Genomic DNA, 18758 nt, shown 5'->3' on the forward strand with positions numbered 1-18758 from the left:
AAGCTTGATTAACCTGCCGCATGACATTTCCATGCAGACGACCACATTCTTACAAACTCATTAATATTTCTATTTAAAAAACCATCAAATTCTTGGATACTATAAGGAACAGAAAACTCCTGGATTTACAGACTGACCCCTCTAAAACCTAGGACTTGGAGAATATTGCCTAAAAGCATACATGCACTTTTAATCAAACCTTGCTTGCAAAATTATAGCACCTGTCTTCTTCCTAAGAATTGTCTCCACCCTTAGTATTTGCAGGGTGGAAACAGATGCTATTCTCAAGTGAGGCTGTGAACATATATTCTCCACCCTTAAAACAAATCACCTTGGAATCCAACAAGTGTATGAATTTAAAACATTTAACATTCTTTAAGCCTGTCCATTTTGTCTGCCACTTATTAACATCAGCTTCCACCTCCATTTTACATGACTGAGGAAATAATTTGCATGCTTTTCTAGGATATCCCAGTATGTTCTAGCCCCTGCCAACCAACAAAGAGGTATTCTTCTTGTCCTCATAATTCCAAGAGACATTGTGGTAATTCCAGTTATACAAACAGAAGACATCAAGCCAACAGATGGTGATTTGGTACTGGTCACCCAGGAAGCACATGTCTGTGCAAGAATTTTAATCCAGATTTTGCAGCTTCAACTCCACCCCTTGATCCAGTGGTCTATGCTGGGGGGTTTTATATACAGATAAGAAGACAGGAAACTAGCTATCCAAATACACTTACTGATTGCACAGCATTTCGAGCAAGCATTAGTTTGTCTTCGCAGCCCAGGCTGTCTCGCTGAATTCTGTTTGCAATCTGCTGCAGCATTTCTAACCTAAAAGAAGTCAGAAGTTAAGACAAATCACATGGGGCTGGTCATTAACATCTCGATTCTGCTACCAGATAAAAACGCACCACATTCTGCAGAATAATACCAGCACTTACCTGGTTCCTTCCTTGGGACCATTGCCAAAGCTTATACAAGAATTAACAAGGGTAGGACCACAGTTAACAGACAAGAAGTTTTCATTGGAATCAATGCTGGTCCGGGTGCTAGTGCTGTTACTAAATACAGAGTCACTGCTGTGGTAGCCGTAACTGTTCGCATTCATTTTTTTACAGCCAGAAAGCTATCCCGCTGGTCATTTAAAAAGTCGAGAAGACAAAATGCCTGCAAAAACATACAGCTTCCAGGGACTAGGTGGCTTTAAGGACAAAAACCAAGCTCTGCATCCTTAAATAGGTCTCAGCATGCATATTCAAAGCCCTGCAAGTAACATTCTCATTCCTCTTCAGAAGACTTCGCCTTCAGCTATATATGCCAATGTGGGCTTGGCTTTTGTAGCTTGAATTGCCTGTGCAAGTATGGACTAATCAGAACGATTAGGGTGTTCACTCGGAAAGAGGGATGCCAAATATTTTATGTAAGGCTCATCCAATTTCAACAAACTAAACAATTTGAGGAGCGGGGAGGGAACTCCCCTTCAACAGTTTCACAACCTTTAGTCTCCCTACACTTAGCATAGGTTTTTCAGTAGTTTCTCATCCAGGTCCATACCCACTTTGCTTCAGAAATGTTGCTTCAGAAATACTGCTCCCAAAACATACATTGGCCCCATACACAGCAGTCTAAACATTTGCTCTAAACAGTATTAAAGCTTATGCTCTGGCCATGTCCCTCTTAAAACTATACATAGCCCCCGTTGGAAAGAACTAAAATGAAGTATGTGTGGTTTGTTCACTTTAAGTACATACAACATGCATTTATTAATTTTAAAAAATCAGGTCAAAATATTAAGATTAATCTTTATCTTCTAAATAGGAAAATTAGTGCCTGCTTGCCATATTGATGCCATTTTGTTGAATTTAATGGAGATACTGTGGTTTAAAATGTGATAGTGAATCAATTATTTGGACAGCTTCATCATTATGGGGTGTGTGTGTGTGTGTGTGTGTGTGTAATTCAGAATGTTTGCCAAAGTTGGTATATGTATTTTACCTCCTCCTGGCAATCAGTAATCATGTTAATGTCAAAAATGAAATCCAATGGCATTCTTTAGCTTTCAGCTCACAGAAAATCTCAATTCTTATTCATGTTTCAAATGGTAAATGAGCAGCTGGGATCTTCCTCTGTTGACCCTCAAGGATGGTGCCTGCACACTATCTTCTCTAAAAGGTAGAGAGCTTCATTCTTACTCCTATTAGTCAATCATTTCATGTTCTATAAAACCCCACCCATATCATGCCATTGCTGCTTGAAGCTATAAACAAGCTGAGCTTTTCCTTAAAAGACTGTGCTGGCTTGCTATTTGGCCCTTGCATGCTTGGCGGAAAAAAAATCGTACTGGCTGCTGAATAGCATGTAATTACACGTGTTAACTCCGGGTGCATGGGTGCCCATGATCCATGTCTGTATTAAAGTATACTACAAACTTATTGCTCTATGATCCTGTGACATGTCAGTTCCCTATCTATTGACTTCAGCACCAAGTTAATTAATTTATTTAGTTTCATAAACTGTATACACTGCTTGATTGTGAAAAGCCTCAAAACGGTTTACAAAAATATAAAACAAGAAAATCAAAACTCACACCCAAACTTTAAAACATACAAAATACTAAAACAGATTAAAATTACCTCAACTTTCTAAGCATCAGGGTAAGCTTGTCTAAACAATCATGATTTTAGCAGGCACAGAAAAGAGTACGGTGGAGGCACCTGATATCAATAGTTGATAGGATTGCTCTTATTAATCTACTCATCTTAAAGATACAGTAACATATATCATGGTGGGTTGTGTGTGCAAAAGGGGCTACCGATTAGGAGAGGAAGAGACACGGAAAGAGAGGTGGTTTGTATGCAAGTGAGAGTTGAAAAAGGATGGAGGAAAAAGAAGGTGAAGGTGAAAGTGGTGTGGGTATGTGCAAAGGGGCTGCAGAATAGGAGTTCAGAGAAGGCATGGCTATGTTGGGGCGTGATCTGTGCGCAAAGAAGAATTGAAAAACGGAAGGAAGGTGGACGAAAAAAACAGAGTGAAAGTGAAAATGGGAATGCACAAGGGGCTGCAAAAAAAAAGAAGGGAATAGGAGGCATCGGAATGGGGCGAAGAGGTAAACAGGGGCATGAAAGAATCTGCAGAGCAGGAGAGGACAGTGGCTTCATAGTTGGCCGGAAGATGGAAAGGGTGCTTAGCAGTAATGTGTGGGAAGAGGAAATGCAGGAGATTATTGGGGGGGGGGTACTTTGTATGCAAGGGGGCTTGCACAAAAGGGTGAGAGGAGACATGGGCAAAGGTAAAAACAGGAGTGCAAAGAGGGACTGCAGAAGAGAAGAAAGAAGTGGCTTCAGAAATGGGGTTGGGAAGGTGAATAGTAAGATGAGCAGCTGTGTGGATTAGGAAATTAATGTGGGGGGAAGTGGCAGTGGGGTTAGCAAGCAGAGCAAGCAGGGGTGCAGACCCTAGTAATAAAATTAAACTTAGGTTTGGATGGATTTCTTATAATAAACGGTTGAGCCTATCAAATAAGATTCTAACTTGCCAATGTACCTAAAGTTGATTTTAAGTATTCTAATAAAAGTGCCCTTGTCCATTTCGCAAAATACCGCACTGGCCATTTTCAAACGAGCAGGCAGAGAAGCAAGCTTGTAAAACAAAAATACCAACATACCTTTCAACTTCTGGTCGAAGTGTTTTTTCTCTTTCCAACATAGCAATAATTAGCTTCCCCCACTCTTTCTCTATGTCATTTGGGTGGTAACCTTGAGGAAGCTTGATACGCCCAAATTCTATCCAAACCTTCAAAACAAGGAATGATTACATAAAGCCAGGATAAAAGGAAACAAGACCAGCATTCGAAAATACATTTTTTTTAAAAATGGCTTACCTCCAGTAATTTATATAGGTGTTTGATTTTTGATTTCTCTATCTCCTTTGGTGGAATTTCTGTTTCTTTAAATTGTAAATATTGGTTATAAAGTGCCTAAAGAAAAACAAACAAGCATTGTTGTCATGTTTCTAAAAAATAGTTTTACTATTTACTCTGAATTGTTGGTCTGCTGAAGCTTTTGAAAATCTTTTCATGCCCATAAGTGTGGAACCGGTTTGTGTGGGTTTACTCACTATCCTAACCAAACCCCTTCTTAGATTTACAATGGGAAGAGGAGAATTAATATGTCAAGTGCCTAATTCAACCTTCACTTGGCATCCCCATGCCTTAAATTCAAATATAATACTGACTATTCCGAGCACTGGCATTCATGGTCTCAATCCAGAAAACAGCAGCTGGCACAGAATTCTGTTCAATTTCTTCCTTCGGAATGTGACTTGACAGTCCAGACCCCAAACTTTGAGTTAGATGGGGCAATAGTTCGCACAGCCTCAGTTAAAATTTCATCTCAGTGCCTCCAAGCCAGGGGAATCCCCTGTGCTGCTCAATACTGACATGGAAGCTGTACAACTGGACTGTGTCTTCTTCCCAAATTTCTAGGAGCCCAAAGGCTACAATGTGTAACTAGCCACGACCTGGCAAGCTTTTTACCTGCATGGGATGATTGAGGGTCAAAATCTACAAGGTCAGAAGATAGCTGTATCGCTGACTACCCATTGTGTAAAAACTCTGTTTATGGTAAACTTTATTTGAGCTCCTCTGGGAGGAAGGTGAATATATGCATTTAATTAATTAAACTAACATGACCAATAGAAGGCTTAGCCTTCTGTCTGACATGCTAGCTTCCCATCAACAGAATGTTTTTATTCTGGGAAGCATTCAATTATGCAACTTGCACTACCACCCACACTCCCAGGAAAGCCCTACCAATGCTTTTCTTCTGAATTCATGGATTGTTTCCTGGCTATAAGTGAGGTTGGACTAAGAATCAGTGCTCTAGCTGGACAAGAGACAGGCTGCATCTGAGGGAAAGAGTTGAGAATTTTTGAGCCCAATATTATGTGCTCCAGCAGTGGCACACAAGGGAATATGAGTAGGCTGTTACTAATTTGTATAGGAGTTTGTAAATCATGCTCTAAATAGGGAGGTGATCCCTCTAAAAGAATTAATACAGAATGCACTTTATTCTGTATCTTGATAATGTAAACATTACCTTGAGTTCCACAGGATTGTTTGGAAACGCTCTGTCAGTCATCATCGTGGCATGGTGCCTGATCCACTGGATGAGGTAGTTCACCATATTCTGGTATTCAACCCACTTGACTTCAACATCCTAGCAAGCAAGTAGGAATAAAGTTCTATCAAAGCATTTTGTAGCACTGGAAGCCTACAGCAACAGATCTGACGGGCCGCTATGCCAACTCAGAATAGGATAGTGAGTCCTATAGCCATCTCTCTCTCTTGGCCCTTCGTGCTCCTACTGAGTTCCCTGCTCATAACGCTGCAGTGATGGAAGAAGCCCACAGTTCAGAACTAGGGCAATCCACTTTCTATGCAACTCTTAGTATTCAGATTCTACATCGGCCCTATGCTTCTTTAGCTCCTGGTCCCCAAAACCCCAGTTCTTCATATCTCCCTTATCTGTATATCCATCTCCTTCCCATCGCTGCACTGAATACGATGTTTAGGCCCAGCCGTAATTTCTCCTTTGCTTCTATTCATTTCATTCCCCTACCAACCATGTATCATGAGCTGGCAGTGGCCCACTGGCACCTGTGTCATGGGGTCAATAAACTGTGCTTCGGGTGCATAGGTCCCATGTCTAAAAGATGGGGCAACATGCTCATTCTGGACAGAGTCACACTTCCTCTAAAGGAGAAAGTGAATAGGCACTCCTGAATAGATCTCTATCACTAGAGACACAAGTGTCCCATGTGACTAGGTGTGCCTTTTACCTAAAGGTCAGCTATTCCAACTCCTTGTGATACAGGAATCCTGCCCACAGCTGTCCCTGGGTAGGCTCAAACCACCAACCTTCTGATTAACAGCCAGATGCACTGACCCACTGCAACACCTTAGCTTTATCACATCCACCAGTTATGGCGGTTCCTACACTGGGATGGTCAGACCAATGTAGTCTATGTACTTGGTAACCTCAGGGCAGGATTGCTGCAATGGACTCTATGTAGGGCTTCCCTTGAGCCTGGTTTTGGAGCTCCAGCTGGTGCAGAATGTGGTGGTCAGACTGCTGATGGAGGCACATGACCGACAAAAGGTGACACAATTGTAAAATCAGCTGCACAGACTTCTCACATACTACCAAGCCAGGTTCGAATGTCCAAATCCCAGCAATCAGATAATATCCTCTTTTCTTTACAATTGCCAGTGAAATTAATCCTTCTCCATGACAAGCTTGTGTTGTATGTGAACATAGTTTGTAATTGCTAATATTTTACTTACATGTGCACTGATGCCTTCACCACCTTCTGGTACTTTGGGAAATGCATCATAAAGTGATGACACATAAGTGATTACTGACTTCTCATCAGGCGAGGAGACATCAACATCTAAAAAAAGACATGACACAGCTAATGTCTACCATACATACATTAGAGAGTTACAATTCCAATGCAGTCTGATGCTATGATCTACTAAGGATCCCATTCACAAACTCACCTTCGGGGTCCAGAAGTCTGGCAACACCAAGTTTTTCTGCTACAAAAAAAGCATGCTCTAAATTTGCAAGGTTGCTTTGAACAGCAACGGTATTCATGTCTATCAGGTCCGGCCTGCAAGACAAAAACAATAATTTAAGTTTGATTTTGGAAAATATTGTGGTAGGTAAGATCTTCATTAATTACAGTGGATGCATTTATGAAGGATATAACTCTTTCGTTTAGTTAGAGGAGGGATTTTTCCTCCATACCTGGGATGCAACCTGTTTCAGTATTCAGCTTCAGGAAGGAATTTTCCGTCAAATCAAATTTTTTGCGAAAAATAGTGGATACCTTGGTCAGAGTCATTTCAGTTCTTTTCTAAACCCTAACTGTGCAGTCTCATCTCTCTGCTAGGGATAGGGCTAATCTCATGGGGATATTTTATGAAATGAAAGGGAGTTAAATGCGTTGAGATCCTGTAAAGGGTTGGGCTAATTGTCCTTCATAATAACAGAAGAGAAGGCTGCTGGATCATGCCAAGGACCCATCTAGTCCAGCACCTTACTTCCACGAGGTCTAACGCTGCACCAAGAGTTAAATTATTCCTTAGATCGTACATTGTCTGGTCTTCACACAGTCTCTTTTTAACATTCACAATTAGAGGAACATCTTTTCTAGAGGTCCACATACTGTCTGCAGGTCTCAATTTTCGCAAGGTCCATCAATACCACCTCTCAATCAGTTACTCCATCAATAGCACTATAAGGCTTTAAATTCTTTAAAGACTGATGTCTGGCTAGACTGACTCAGCAAAGCACATCCCCACTGGTATAAGTAGCATAGCTGCAGCCAGGAAATTAAGAGAAACCTAAGGATGTATAGTGTCTCCAGTGAGCACCTAGCAGACCCTGCAAAGCAGAAGTAGATGGCAGTACTCTATCTGAATGAAAATGTTACCCATAGTTCAATCATTACCTAAGAGGAGATGCATCAGTGTAGATGATATTATATACAATTACATTTTAAGCAGCAAAATAAAGGAGTTGATGTTAAGAAAGAGAAGTGAACATAAAAAGAGGTAAGTAACCAGTGGTAATTTCAGGGAACAACAGGGGACAAAAGGACTTATTCATTTCCCTGCTGACAGAATTAATGAGATACAAATTCTAGGGACCATTGAAATCATTCACAGAGTAAACCTGAATTTATTTCGCTCCCCAATTTTGGGTTCACATTTTGGCAAGTTTCCCTTTGTGTAGAAGACCTATTCCAATTCCTTAAAACAGAAGAGGGATTTCAAGCAAAAAATGCAACAAAAACTCAGGACTTTAATATCAATAAGCTATTCCCCATGACTTCAGTCTAAAGTTATTGCAACAGACCCCTCTCACCCATTTGAATTTAAAGTGAAATTAATTCCTTCAACTGAAAAGGAAAAACAATAACATTTTCTACAGATTTAATATGCACATAAAGAACTACAAAGAATTGTTAGAAGAGTGAACTTGGAAAGCACTGATATTTTATGTCACAGTAATGCAGAGGAAAGATTAAGGAGGATTTCACATCATAGCATATACTAAGTGAATTGTAAAAACAACAACATTTAGATGCCTGCTGTTTTCATTTTGCTGAAATCCACGACATTTCACACATGCCGATAGTAATATAGCAAAACGTGAGATAAAAAACACAAAATGATGCCTGTTCAGCTGCTGACTTTTCAGGACAAGAAAGGGCAAGTTGTTATGCAAGCCTTGCCTGTTCATGGGAAAAGAAAAAACAACAAAACAGAAGCAACGATTATCTGGCTGAAAACGGGCAGCTAACAAAGTTTTCATCCAAGAGGGGGCAAGATTGGATTTTCTTCAAAACAAAATAATCCTATTAACTGCAAAGGTACCGTAAGTGCTTGTCACAGATTTCAAACTAATATTTCTTACTCATGGTACAGCACTGCATATACACCAAGGTAACCACTCTTAGTAAAAGTTGGTTAAAGCAATTCTAAAAAATGTTTAAAAACCTGAAGCATTTTTATTAGGGATTGTAGGGAAAGATCTGCCAAAAAAGCTGAAAAACATCTTCATGTACACGACAACAGCTGCGAGAGTTTTAATAGCACAAGGATGGAAGACTGAAGAAACCCCAACTAAAGAATCATGGCAAGAAAAATGGATGGACTATGCAGAACTGGCAAAACTTACATACAAGCTACGGGACAATGATAACTGTGACTTTAAAGAAGAATGGGAACCCTTACAAAGTATTTGAAGACGCAGCAAAGTGAACTGGACTCCTTGGCTGGCTTTGAATAAACATTCACAAACTTTTTATTGATAATAATCAGCTAAATAGTTTGAGGATCTATACAACTGTGTAGCATGCAGAAAACAGCACTTTTAGAGAAATCAAAGACTGGAGCTGAGGAAGTCGGGGGGTGGGTTTTGTGGGGGGAGGGACGGGGAGGGAGGAAAAATGGGGGGGAATAAGGATGATATGTTTTGTTTTAATTTTGAATAAAAAAAGTTTTAAAAAAAGCAATTCTCAAAAATGTTTTGCCAACCAGCTTTTAACATAGTTCTTAAACAAGAGATTGAAACCAAGCTATCCCTGGCACTATGTGTGCACCAAGCCTGAGTACGTATGTGTATGTATATATATCCCCATGTTCAACATTCACAGAAAAATGCTACCTTGTGCAAATTCTAAAATCTTTCAAATTGTGACATCATGCATACAATAGGAATATTATACTCAACAGTGTGCCTCAAGGGATAAATGACCCAGCCTTTAGTCATAACACTGTGAGTCATTCTATGGCAGGGATTTCAGAGAAGCTGGGTATTTGCCACTGAAGGAAGCACACAAATAACTCAGAAAGAGAGAGAATAATTCACTTGAAAAAATCCCAGCACTACATGTGCCACACCCAAAATAAACCGCTCACTTTCCAAATACATGATGTGTGTTTTTTCCTTTTTACTTCTGAAAAGGCCCCTCTTCTGTCAGACCTCTAAACAATATGGAGATAATGTGTTAGTTAACTTAATTATGATGGGCAGCACAGAAAACTCTTTCAGATATTCTCCGAGATTTTTTAGGCTGCTTTCCATAATCACCCTTGTTCTCCCCACTCCAAAAAGCCACCCCTGACGTTTGGGAGGCCTTCCGTAGTGGAATCTAATGGAGCAGAAGGGGGTGGAAATAAAACTGGGCAACAACATTTCAATGCACAGAAGTTTGTATGCATGAGCTATTGAAGATCCAGGCACAAAAACAGAGGATAAAATGCAGCTATAAGACAGACACCAGAGAAGAGAGCTGCACAAATCAGTGGTGCTCCCTAAATATATTTTGTTCTTACAAGGTTTTGCTTAGAATGTGCTACAAAGGAGGGGGGAAAGGCTGTAAAAACTGCAACACATCTAAGAATAAAATAAAACTATGGTCTTGCGGCAGAACCAAGCTAGAGGTTGCTGTACAAAGGATGCACAAAATTTCTTATGCACATAAGCAAGCAAACTTAAGGCCCTGTTTCTATAAATATATAACATGTTTCTTCTGGTCTTGTGGTTAAGGAAGAGAAAAGCTTAACTCATGTCTGGGATCGGAAAACATGCCTCAGCTGCTGTGCTGCACCAAGCTAAAAGGAAACGCAATGCAACTGCAAGTTCTTCTCCAGGAGTAACCTATTTTTGTACAGTCCTGGTAAACTGTGGTTTGCCTTATTATGATGTGCAAACCAGGCTAGGAAATCCTCATGTTTTTCATTCCCCCACCCTGAAGTGCAGCTTCTCCCAAACCTGGGTGCTACTTCTAAACTCCCTCAAATTTAATAAGCCACTTACAATAAAGCACTGTAAGAGGGAGTTGTTCAGAAAGAAAGGTACATGTTCTGTGCATATACAAACCCAAATTCACATAAAAAATAAAGGATAATTACAATAGATTAACTGCTGGATCACAAATCTAAGGACAAATTCACAGCAAACACAGGACAACCACAGCAGAAAAAAGCTGGGGATGTTTACAGAGTTTGACCATCACAGATTTGCTGGCATATAACCCCAGAATATTCTCAAGCAACCCAACCTGTTTAAATTAGGGTTGCGACTGTGTTTGCAAACCAGCTGGTATTTTATTGCTCTGACCATTATTTTCTACCAGGTAACCTGTACTAGCTGCTAGAAAAAACCATCAACCTCATAACCAGACAAGGATTCCACCCAGACAATGCCCTTGGCTGTACATTTTACCTTACCAATTCCAATCTGTGTCTACCTCAACCAGCTAAACTTCTTCAGGTTCTGCCCTGGTTCCACCTGCTGGTATCAAACTATTTTTTGGTTAACAACCCTAGTTATGCCTATGGGATTATGGTATCTGGGCAGGGTGATTATGACCTCATCTCACACTTGGTGGATGCTTGGACGTGACAATCAGAGACCAAAAGGGGGGGATAATTCATACAACCATATAGAAATAAGTTGTTCTGCCACTTCAACAAATGAAACTTAGGGGCAGCAATTGTAGGATGGGGGAAAAAAGTAAGTATTTCTTCACACAAGACATATCTGATGTATTGAATTTGCCAATAGGTGGTAGTGGCCACAAGCGTAGATGGTTTTTGAAGGAGATGCTAGCTATGATGGCTATACGGAACTCCCAAGTTCTTAGGCAGTGGGCTACAGAAAACCAGTTCCTGGTGAGCAACAGAGGTTATTGTTTTCAAGCTATGCTTTGACCTTCCCATGTGTGTTTTGTTGGCCACTCTAGGAAGCAGGATGGTGCGGCTATGGCTCCTCCTATCTTCTTATAACTTCCATTAAAGAAGAGCTTTCCAAACAGTGAGTCACAACACGTTATTGTGTTGGCTGTGGTGTGTAGGTATGTCACGCGATGTGTGTCCGTATCTCTTATAAGGGGTTAGTTTAGCCTCCAGTTTGCTAGTAAAACTGAATTACCATGTCACAAAGTGATGCATGTCTAAAATGTGCATCACCAACATGAAAAGTTTGGAAAGCTCTGAACTAAAGTTTCACCATCACAGATTTGCAGGCATATAGTCCAGAATATTCAGAAGCAGCACTTCAAAACACTGCACCCCACAAAGTATGTCTTAATTGCTTAAATGGAGGGGTAAAGGGCATAACAAACCACCTTAACAGTAAAATTAAGATGCTGCAGGTCACTGTTAATGAATTCTTGAAAAGTGAGTAAACTCAAGACTGGAATTGGGGAACCTGTGACCCTTAAGATGCTGTTGGGTAATATTCCTATAATTCCTGAACACTGGCCATGCTGGCGGGGGCTGATGGGATCTGGGAGTACAACAACTGGATGGCCACATATTCCTCATACCTGCCCTAGATTCTGTCAGACTCAATCCTATCACTTGCCAGATTCACCCAGAAAATGCTCTACAACGTACCTTCGCGATTCCATCTTCTCTACTCCAAACTGCTAGACTTCTCTAGGTTATACTCTGCTCCACTTCCTGGCCCCACAGTATTTTTCAAACCAAATGTATACAACTCTAGTTGTAACCATAGGATTATGATACCTGGTCAGGGTGATTATGATGACATAATAACTTTATCCAGCACTTGGACATGACTACCAAGCAGGCAAAAATAAAGGCCAATTCATACAGCCATATGAATTGGCCTCACATTTGCTTGCCAACAGTTAGATCCAAGGAATTGGTACAATAAAAACATGAGCAACAATGCATGACTGATGCTATTCAGTTAAAAAAAAAAAAGCTGCCTTTAAGCAGTAAATATGCACAAGCATTTTCGGGACAGGCAATTAGCCAAAACAGTTTTAATCTCCCGAGAAGCAGGTTTAATGCTGTGCTTAGAATGCTGTGCTTAGAATGCTGTGATTAATCTTTGACTGAAGCAAAAAGAAATGGTATGGTGATATCTCTTAGTCCACATAAAAGTACCGGTAGGTCTCCTATTCTGGGAGTATTACTATCAGCAGAGGAGCCAAGGCTGGAAGTGTAAAATTAAGTGAACACCCAAGTATAATCTTGTTTGTTTTTTTAATTGCTGTAATTAGATAATGCATGCACATATGAAAAATTCCTAGCCTCCATACTCATAAAGGATAATAATGGACAGGTGCGTGAGACAGCCATACATTTCTCTGCACGAGGGAATTGCTAAAAGCCATCAAAGACCATGCCAGGACATGCGCTGCTCATTAAAAATAATGCACGTGACTGAAGAAGGAATGGAAAGATTTCTGATTTAGACAACGCCTGTCACACCTTCTCACTGAAGAGGCTTCACTTACAGAAAATGTTGTGATTCCATTAGACCATATTTAGTCTAAAATGAAATAAATTATGCAAAAGTCAGGATGACATATTAAATGCTTTAGATGTAAGTTTAGCTCAATTTGGTGTGCACCTTTGCATTTTGACATATTACCTCACTTACACAACCCACCTTTAGCCTTATTAGTGACTATACCTCATTCATGAGGAAATATGAGTGCATTTCAATTGTTCAAAGCCAACTGCCTACATTTCCTCAGTAACCCTTCAAACATTAACTGCAAGTTAGGCCTGCTTGATTATTGCCATATTGCAAACAGCTAGCCTACTGATAAACAAGAAGATCTGAACAGAATAAATTTCAGACCCTTCATTCACACTCTTAGCTATTATTTCACAGCAGTGGTGGCTTCTTCCTCCATCTAGCACAGGGGTCCCCAACCTGCAGCCCATGGGCCGGAAGCGGCCCACAGAAGCTGTTTAACTGGCCCACGAGCTGCCCCCGAACCAAGCCGCCTGCTTGGTGAGTCCCTGCGTGCTGAGCTAAACTGGCACAGCATGGGGACTCTCTTCCGGAGCTCTGGAAATCACTTCTACACATGCCCAGGTGCCAGAAATCGCAGCTGCGCAAGTCTGTGGCGCCGGAAATCGCTTTTGCGCAGGCACGATTTTCGACGTCTGGGCATGCGCAGAAGAGATTTCCAGTGCCACAGATGCACAGATGCGATTTTCAGCGGCACGCTGCGCCAGCCTGGCCCACGGAGGTTCTTTGCAGGAGTGATCCGGCCTATGCCCGGTAAGCCTTGCCCCTGATCTAGCAGAAGGACTTTCTCCTTCATATCTTCACATTCACTAAACACAACGGGAAAGATCCAGCTAATCCTTTCTCTAGAAAATATTATTATGTACAGGATTCACCTAATGAGCCCCATCAACAGAAGCCCTGTGCAAAGACTTCCACTTGAACAATGGGGCTTTCCCCCTCCTCTCCCCCCAAATTGGCGGGGGCGTGCGCGGTGGAGGCAGAATAATCCCTAGAAAAACACAAGGGGAGAGAAGAGAGGGGAATGTTCCATTTGGCAAGCTCAAATGCTTGCTCAGAGAGAATAACTGGAAGAGCGTGATGTAGAATTCCATCCATATAATCCATCCACGTTGCCTTGGAAGCAGAGTTGAATGGGAAGCACATTCCAGCTTCTAGTACCTGCTTGGAAACTAAGGGCCACTGGGAGGCTGCATCCCATGCCTTGTATAAACAACACTGCAGCAAGTGCAAGGCCAACCTGGCCCCATCCATCGGGCAGAGAAAGGAGCAGCTTCTCCCTGCCTGCCTGTTGCTCTGGGGCTGCAGAACCAAAGGAAGACCATGCTCTAGCAAAGCTATATAGGCCAAAGGACTAAGGACTGCTGCTGCTGCTGCGTGCGCTCTCTTTGGCTTTGTTTGTTTTTGTATTATTACAGCCTGCTGTTTGTACTGTAATTCACATTGAGAATCATTTGATTGATTGGCAGGGTGTATTTACTCAGAGTAAGTAAATAAATAATGAAAAATTTTATCCACAAAGTGCTCTCAAAATTCTAACCCCCAGTTTAGATCTCTCACCAACTGTTCACACATACAGCAACATAAGGGTTGGAAGATGGTGACAAAATAAGTTTGCTTAAGGTGGTAGTAAAGAAATCTCAGCACTCTTCAAATCCAAATTTTTGCACTGATGGGCACAGTATCTTATCACTGTGAAGTTAAAAAACCACTTGGACAATTAGGCAATGACTGCCTTGAAAAGGAAATATAGCACAACTTTCCCATGCTAAGAAAAAGGGAGTCATGTAATCAAAGAGCTAAATGACCTTTTTTTTTTTTAAAGTAACACTGGAACTGAAGGAATGTAACCACCAGGATTTATTCCTTCTAAGCCTTGTCCCCAGCTAGGGATGAATGAATAAATTAACATTAGTGGATAAGTAAAATTAATTAATAACTTCCAACAGGTATTGGCAGATGAAAATGATGGATATTTCGGAGCTGGCCGATCTGACCGGAAGAGTCTGCGACCAGAAGGGGGAGGAGTACCAGGAAGAATGGACGAAATTTAAAGACTATTTAGTTAAATATGTTAAGTTAAATTAATTAGAGATGCTTGCAAAAAACAGATAGGCTTAGGATTGAAATGGGTAATGTGATGAATTAATATGTTTAGTGTGGAATTTGAAAGAAAGAAAGATGTTAAGTGATTAAGTTAATTTTATAAGAATATTGGTTTTGGAAAACCGTTAGAATGATATCCACTGAAATTCAACCAGAGGGATACGAGGAAGTCATTTAACAATGTTACTAAGTTTGGTTTAAATATGGTTGAGATTTATGCTTGTTTATTTGTTTGTTTAAAAAAATTTTGGAAAATAAAAAAAAATGGGGAAAAACCCAACTTCCAACAGGTATTTTAGCTATTCATCTACTGCGCTTTAAGAAAAGGGGATGTCTCCAAATGTTCTCCACCTAAAGGGTAGTGGGCATCTTCCCAAAATTCCACAATGCAGCACCAGAAGGAAAGAGCTGCCACTTTGGCAAGGCAATGCACCCTAATCCCTCTTCAAAGTACTAAATGAACCTAGCTTAATAAGATCTGAAAGAATCAGAGGCATGGCACAGGCCACCCTAATATAATATTTTGCTAGTGCTTAAGCCTAAGAAACATTAGAATGAAATGGCCTGCACAATTATTAATAAAGTTGCAGACACCTTAGCATTCTGAAATGTAGCATGATCCAACCGAAGTTAAACACGTGTAGCGACTGCTGGCTTATGCTCCATTTCTTTAAGTGTAAATATATAAAGCGACTTAGTGCTAAGATCCACTATGAAAAAGTATGCCTGTAGAGTACATTAAAGACATTTGAATCAACCTGGAAGCTTAGTTCCCTTTCTCAGTCTGAAAATCCTTAGTATTGAGGGCTCCATTGTAGCCAAGACATGTAGGGTCCTCACAAAACGTCTCTATTCAATAAAATGAGGCTTACCACATTCCTTCCTTCTCCCCCTCTTAGTAGAGCTTTTATTTTCCCTTCAAAAGATAAGGCAATGGTAAGCTATTCTTTAGAAAATGGCAAGCAGAAACTAGCAATTGCAAAAAAATAAAATAAAAAATCTTTTGTCTTCCTTTCAAACGTATCTCATAGCAACCCAAGGCTTGACACTTAGTAATGTTTTGTTTCTTTCTGATTTGTAGCTGGAGGCAGTCAACAAGTTGCGGCAGATGTTGGCATCACCGCTTCTCCTATCCTCAAGGAATGTACTCAAGTTAGATCCTGATCGCCTGCAACATGTTTTAACATCACTATGGTACGGCGTGTGCCAGCATTTGTCCTGCAGCCTGGCATGAAACAGAAGTTCTAAACCAAAGCTCCGCTGCGTATGACTGGTTTGCCTTGAAGGAGGGTTCAGACTTTTGAAAACTTTCCCCACCTAGAATTCTTTTCCTGTTCTTCTGCCACATTTGTAAACATCTGGGAGCTCACATGGCTGTGTCTGCTGCATGAAATCATCTGCAGGGTTAAATTTCTGCTTCTGCATGTGGCCTTTTGTTGGCTTCTCTTCCTATTCTTTGCAGGGAGGGCTACTGTTCCACACCTCCCCATACCGATAAAGCTTTTAAATAGCCCATTCAAGTCAAAGGAAGCCTTCCCAGCACTTTCAAAAGGCCCGGAATTGGTCTCTTAACATTCCCTTTCTAACGTAATCGTAAACCATTCAGAGATGCAGCCAGTAAATATCTTTACCATTTCTTTGCCCTTCTGGGTAATAATTCCCAACCTTTTCAATATCCTTCCTATAATGTTGTGCCAAGAACAGTACACAATAGTCCAGGTGCGCTCTTCACTAATGTCTCTGTTATAGGAGCAATTTTCCTGTGCACACCTTCTCCCCAAGTTTCTGTCCTCCTGGCTGCTACCAGATAATCCAATTTATTGGCATTCACCAAATTGTATGAAATGAGTGAGCAGTAGGAAAATAAAGTGGGGAAATGCATGTTGAATGAACAAGACAAAGGACCCTTTTATAGTTACATCTCACGTATGCACCTTTACAATGTACACAAAACATCTTGACCTCTGCTGCCCAAGGACTCCTTAGTGCCCACGCACAATTTAAATGCAGTCTAAATATGCATTTGCTTGCGTTGTGCCCTCCTTAGCCTTGCCTCTCCCCATCTCTTCCCTCTCTCTGCTGGTTTATGTCTCTCACTGTGACCTTCTCACTCAGCTTCTGATGTGTTTGCCCTGCCTTAATGTAGGTTATAGGCATGGCTGTTTGAGATCCATGTGAATCTCCATCACAAGGCAACTGCTCAGTTACCTGGGGTGGTGAAATGAGCATGAGCTAACACAAGAGGGAGACAGCACTTAGAAAGCAAGTACAGATTATTTATTCATATGTGCAGTTAGTGGAAAGAAAGCAACAAAAAACAAACACTCTCCCAGATCTTCTTGAGAAGCATGTGTCATGAAGACCCCAAAAAGATATTCTACTTCAGACACATGGAACAGGCAGACACAATTCTTGTTGTACAATGTTGTTGAAGAATTACACAATAAAGAGCCATTATTTTATTAGTCAATAATCCTTATAACATGCGAACAACAAAAACAACAACAACAAAAAACACTTGTAGGTCTATAAACAACTGAGAAGCCTCTCTGTCTTTGTCCTTTTCGCTCATTCTCACACTACTTTTTCGAATTCCACTCCCAAAGCAAACCTCCCTGATTCACTGACTTGGAATGCTGCTGTCTATTACATGCAGCTTCCTCCCCAACACGCTAAAAAGGCTAAGTAATGCATTATACATGAAAACAAGGAGGGGCTGAAAGATCTGTCTCTGGAGCCTATTGTCTGTTGGACTCTGGGAACCAGAGGCCTAACACATTTACACATGGATATTCTAGGGCTGCAAATTCTAACAGCACCACTGTGTCCCACTATCCCAGAGACAGACCTCAATGCCCCTAATTACTATGACACTTGTTCCAGTTGGCTGCCACATCTTGTAGCTCCTTTGAAGAAGGAAAACCAGCCAAGAACTACAGAACTCGGGGACTTGTAGTTCATCACATGTTACACAGGGTAAGACACCTCTCTCAGTCTCTCAAAGTATAGCTAGAGTTTATTGTACAATCACTCTCCCTGCTTCACTCCCCTGGTTCTAACACAGGGATCAGCAACCTTTTTCAGCCGTGGGCCGGTCCACCGTCCCTCAGACCATATGGTGTGCTGGACTATATTTTGAAAAAAATAATGAACCAATTCCTATGCCCCACAAATAACCCAGAGATGCATTTTAAATAAAAGCACACATTCTACTCATGTAAAAACATGCTGATTCCCGGGCCATCCGTGAGCCGGATTGAGAAGGTGATTGGGCTGCATCCAGCCCACGGGCCTTAGACTGCCTACCCCTGTTCTAACACCATTTCTGATTGGCTGCTACATACCTCAAAAGATCTTGCAAGATCAGGACAACTCCACACAGACACTGGAATACTAGTACAGTGGTGCCTCGGGTTACATACGCTTCAGGTTACATACGCTTCAGGTTACAGACTCCGCTAACCCAGAAATAGTACCTCGGGTTAAGAACTTTGCTTCAGGATGAGAACAGACATCGTGCTCCAGCGGTGCAGCGGCAGGCCCCATTAGCTAAAGTGGTGCTTCAGGTTAAGAACAGTTCCAGGTTAAGAACGGTCCTCCGGAACGAATTAAGTACTTAACCTGAGGTACCACTGTATGCATAAACATCCCCAAGCAACCTCAACTGTTTTCCTTGTGGTGACTTCCCATTGTTGGCAACCCAGTTCCAACATTGCTGGGTCCAACGTATCTTTCATTTAATACTTATGTAACCCATATGTAGCTGTTTTTCAT

At 41.1% G+C, this 18758-nt stretch overlaps 1 protein-coding gene across 19 annotated transcripts in view; it reads right to left on the minus strand.

Annotated features, from left to right (window-relative positions):
• LOC310703246 (dystonin-like) overlaps positions 1–18758 on the minus strand; it is a 303015-nt gene that overhangs the window by 165040 nt on the left and 119217 nt on the right. For 15 of the 19 annotated variants that reach the window (XM_083495364.1, XM_083495375.1, XM_083495358.1 and 12 more), the window contains 6 exons: positions 6566–6678; positions 6350–6456; positions 5103–5222; positions 3887–3982; positions 3671–3798; positions 744–837 (listed from right to left, as the gene is read on the minus strand). In XM_083495364.1, coding sequence (XP_083351490.1) covers positions 744–837; positions 3671–3798; positions 3887–3982; positions 5103–5222; positions 6350–6456; positions 6566–6678 — 658 coding nt within the window. Of the gene's footprint in view, positions 1–743; positions 838–947; positions 1349–3670; positions 3799–3886; positions 3983–5102; positions 5223–6349; positions 6457–6565; positions 6679–11980; positions 12078–18758 lie in introns of those variants that run through there. The other 4 variants (XM_083495362.1, XM_083495372.1, XM_083495363.1 and 1 more) reach the window with 4 other exon arrangements.

The sequence above is a fragment of the Podarcis liolepis genome (genome assembly GCF_965112155.1).
Source record: "Podarcis liolepis genome assembly, chromosome: 3".
Classification (NCBI taxonomy): domain Eukaryota; kingdom Metazoa; phylum Chordata; class Lepidosauria; order Squamata; family Lacertidae; genus Podarcis; species Podarcis liolepis.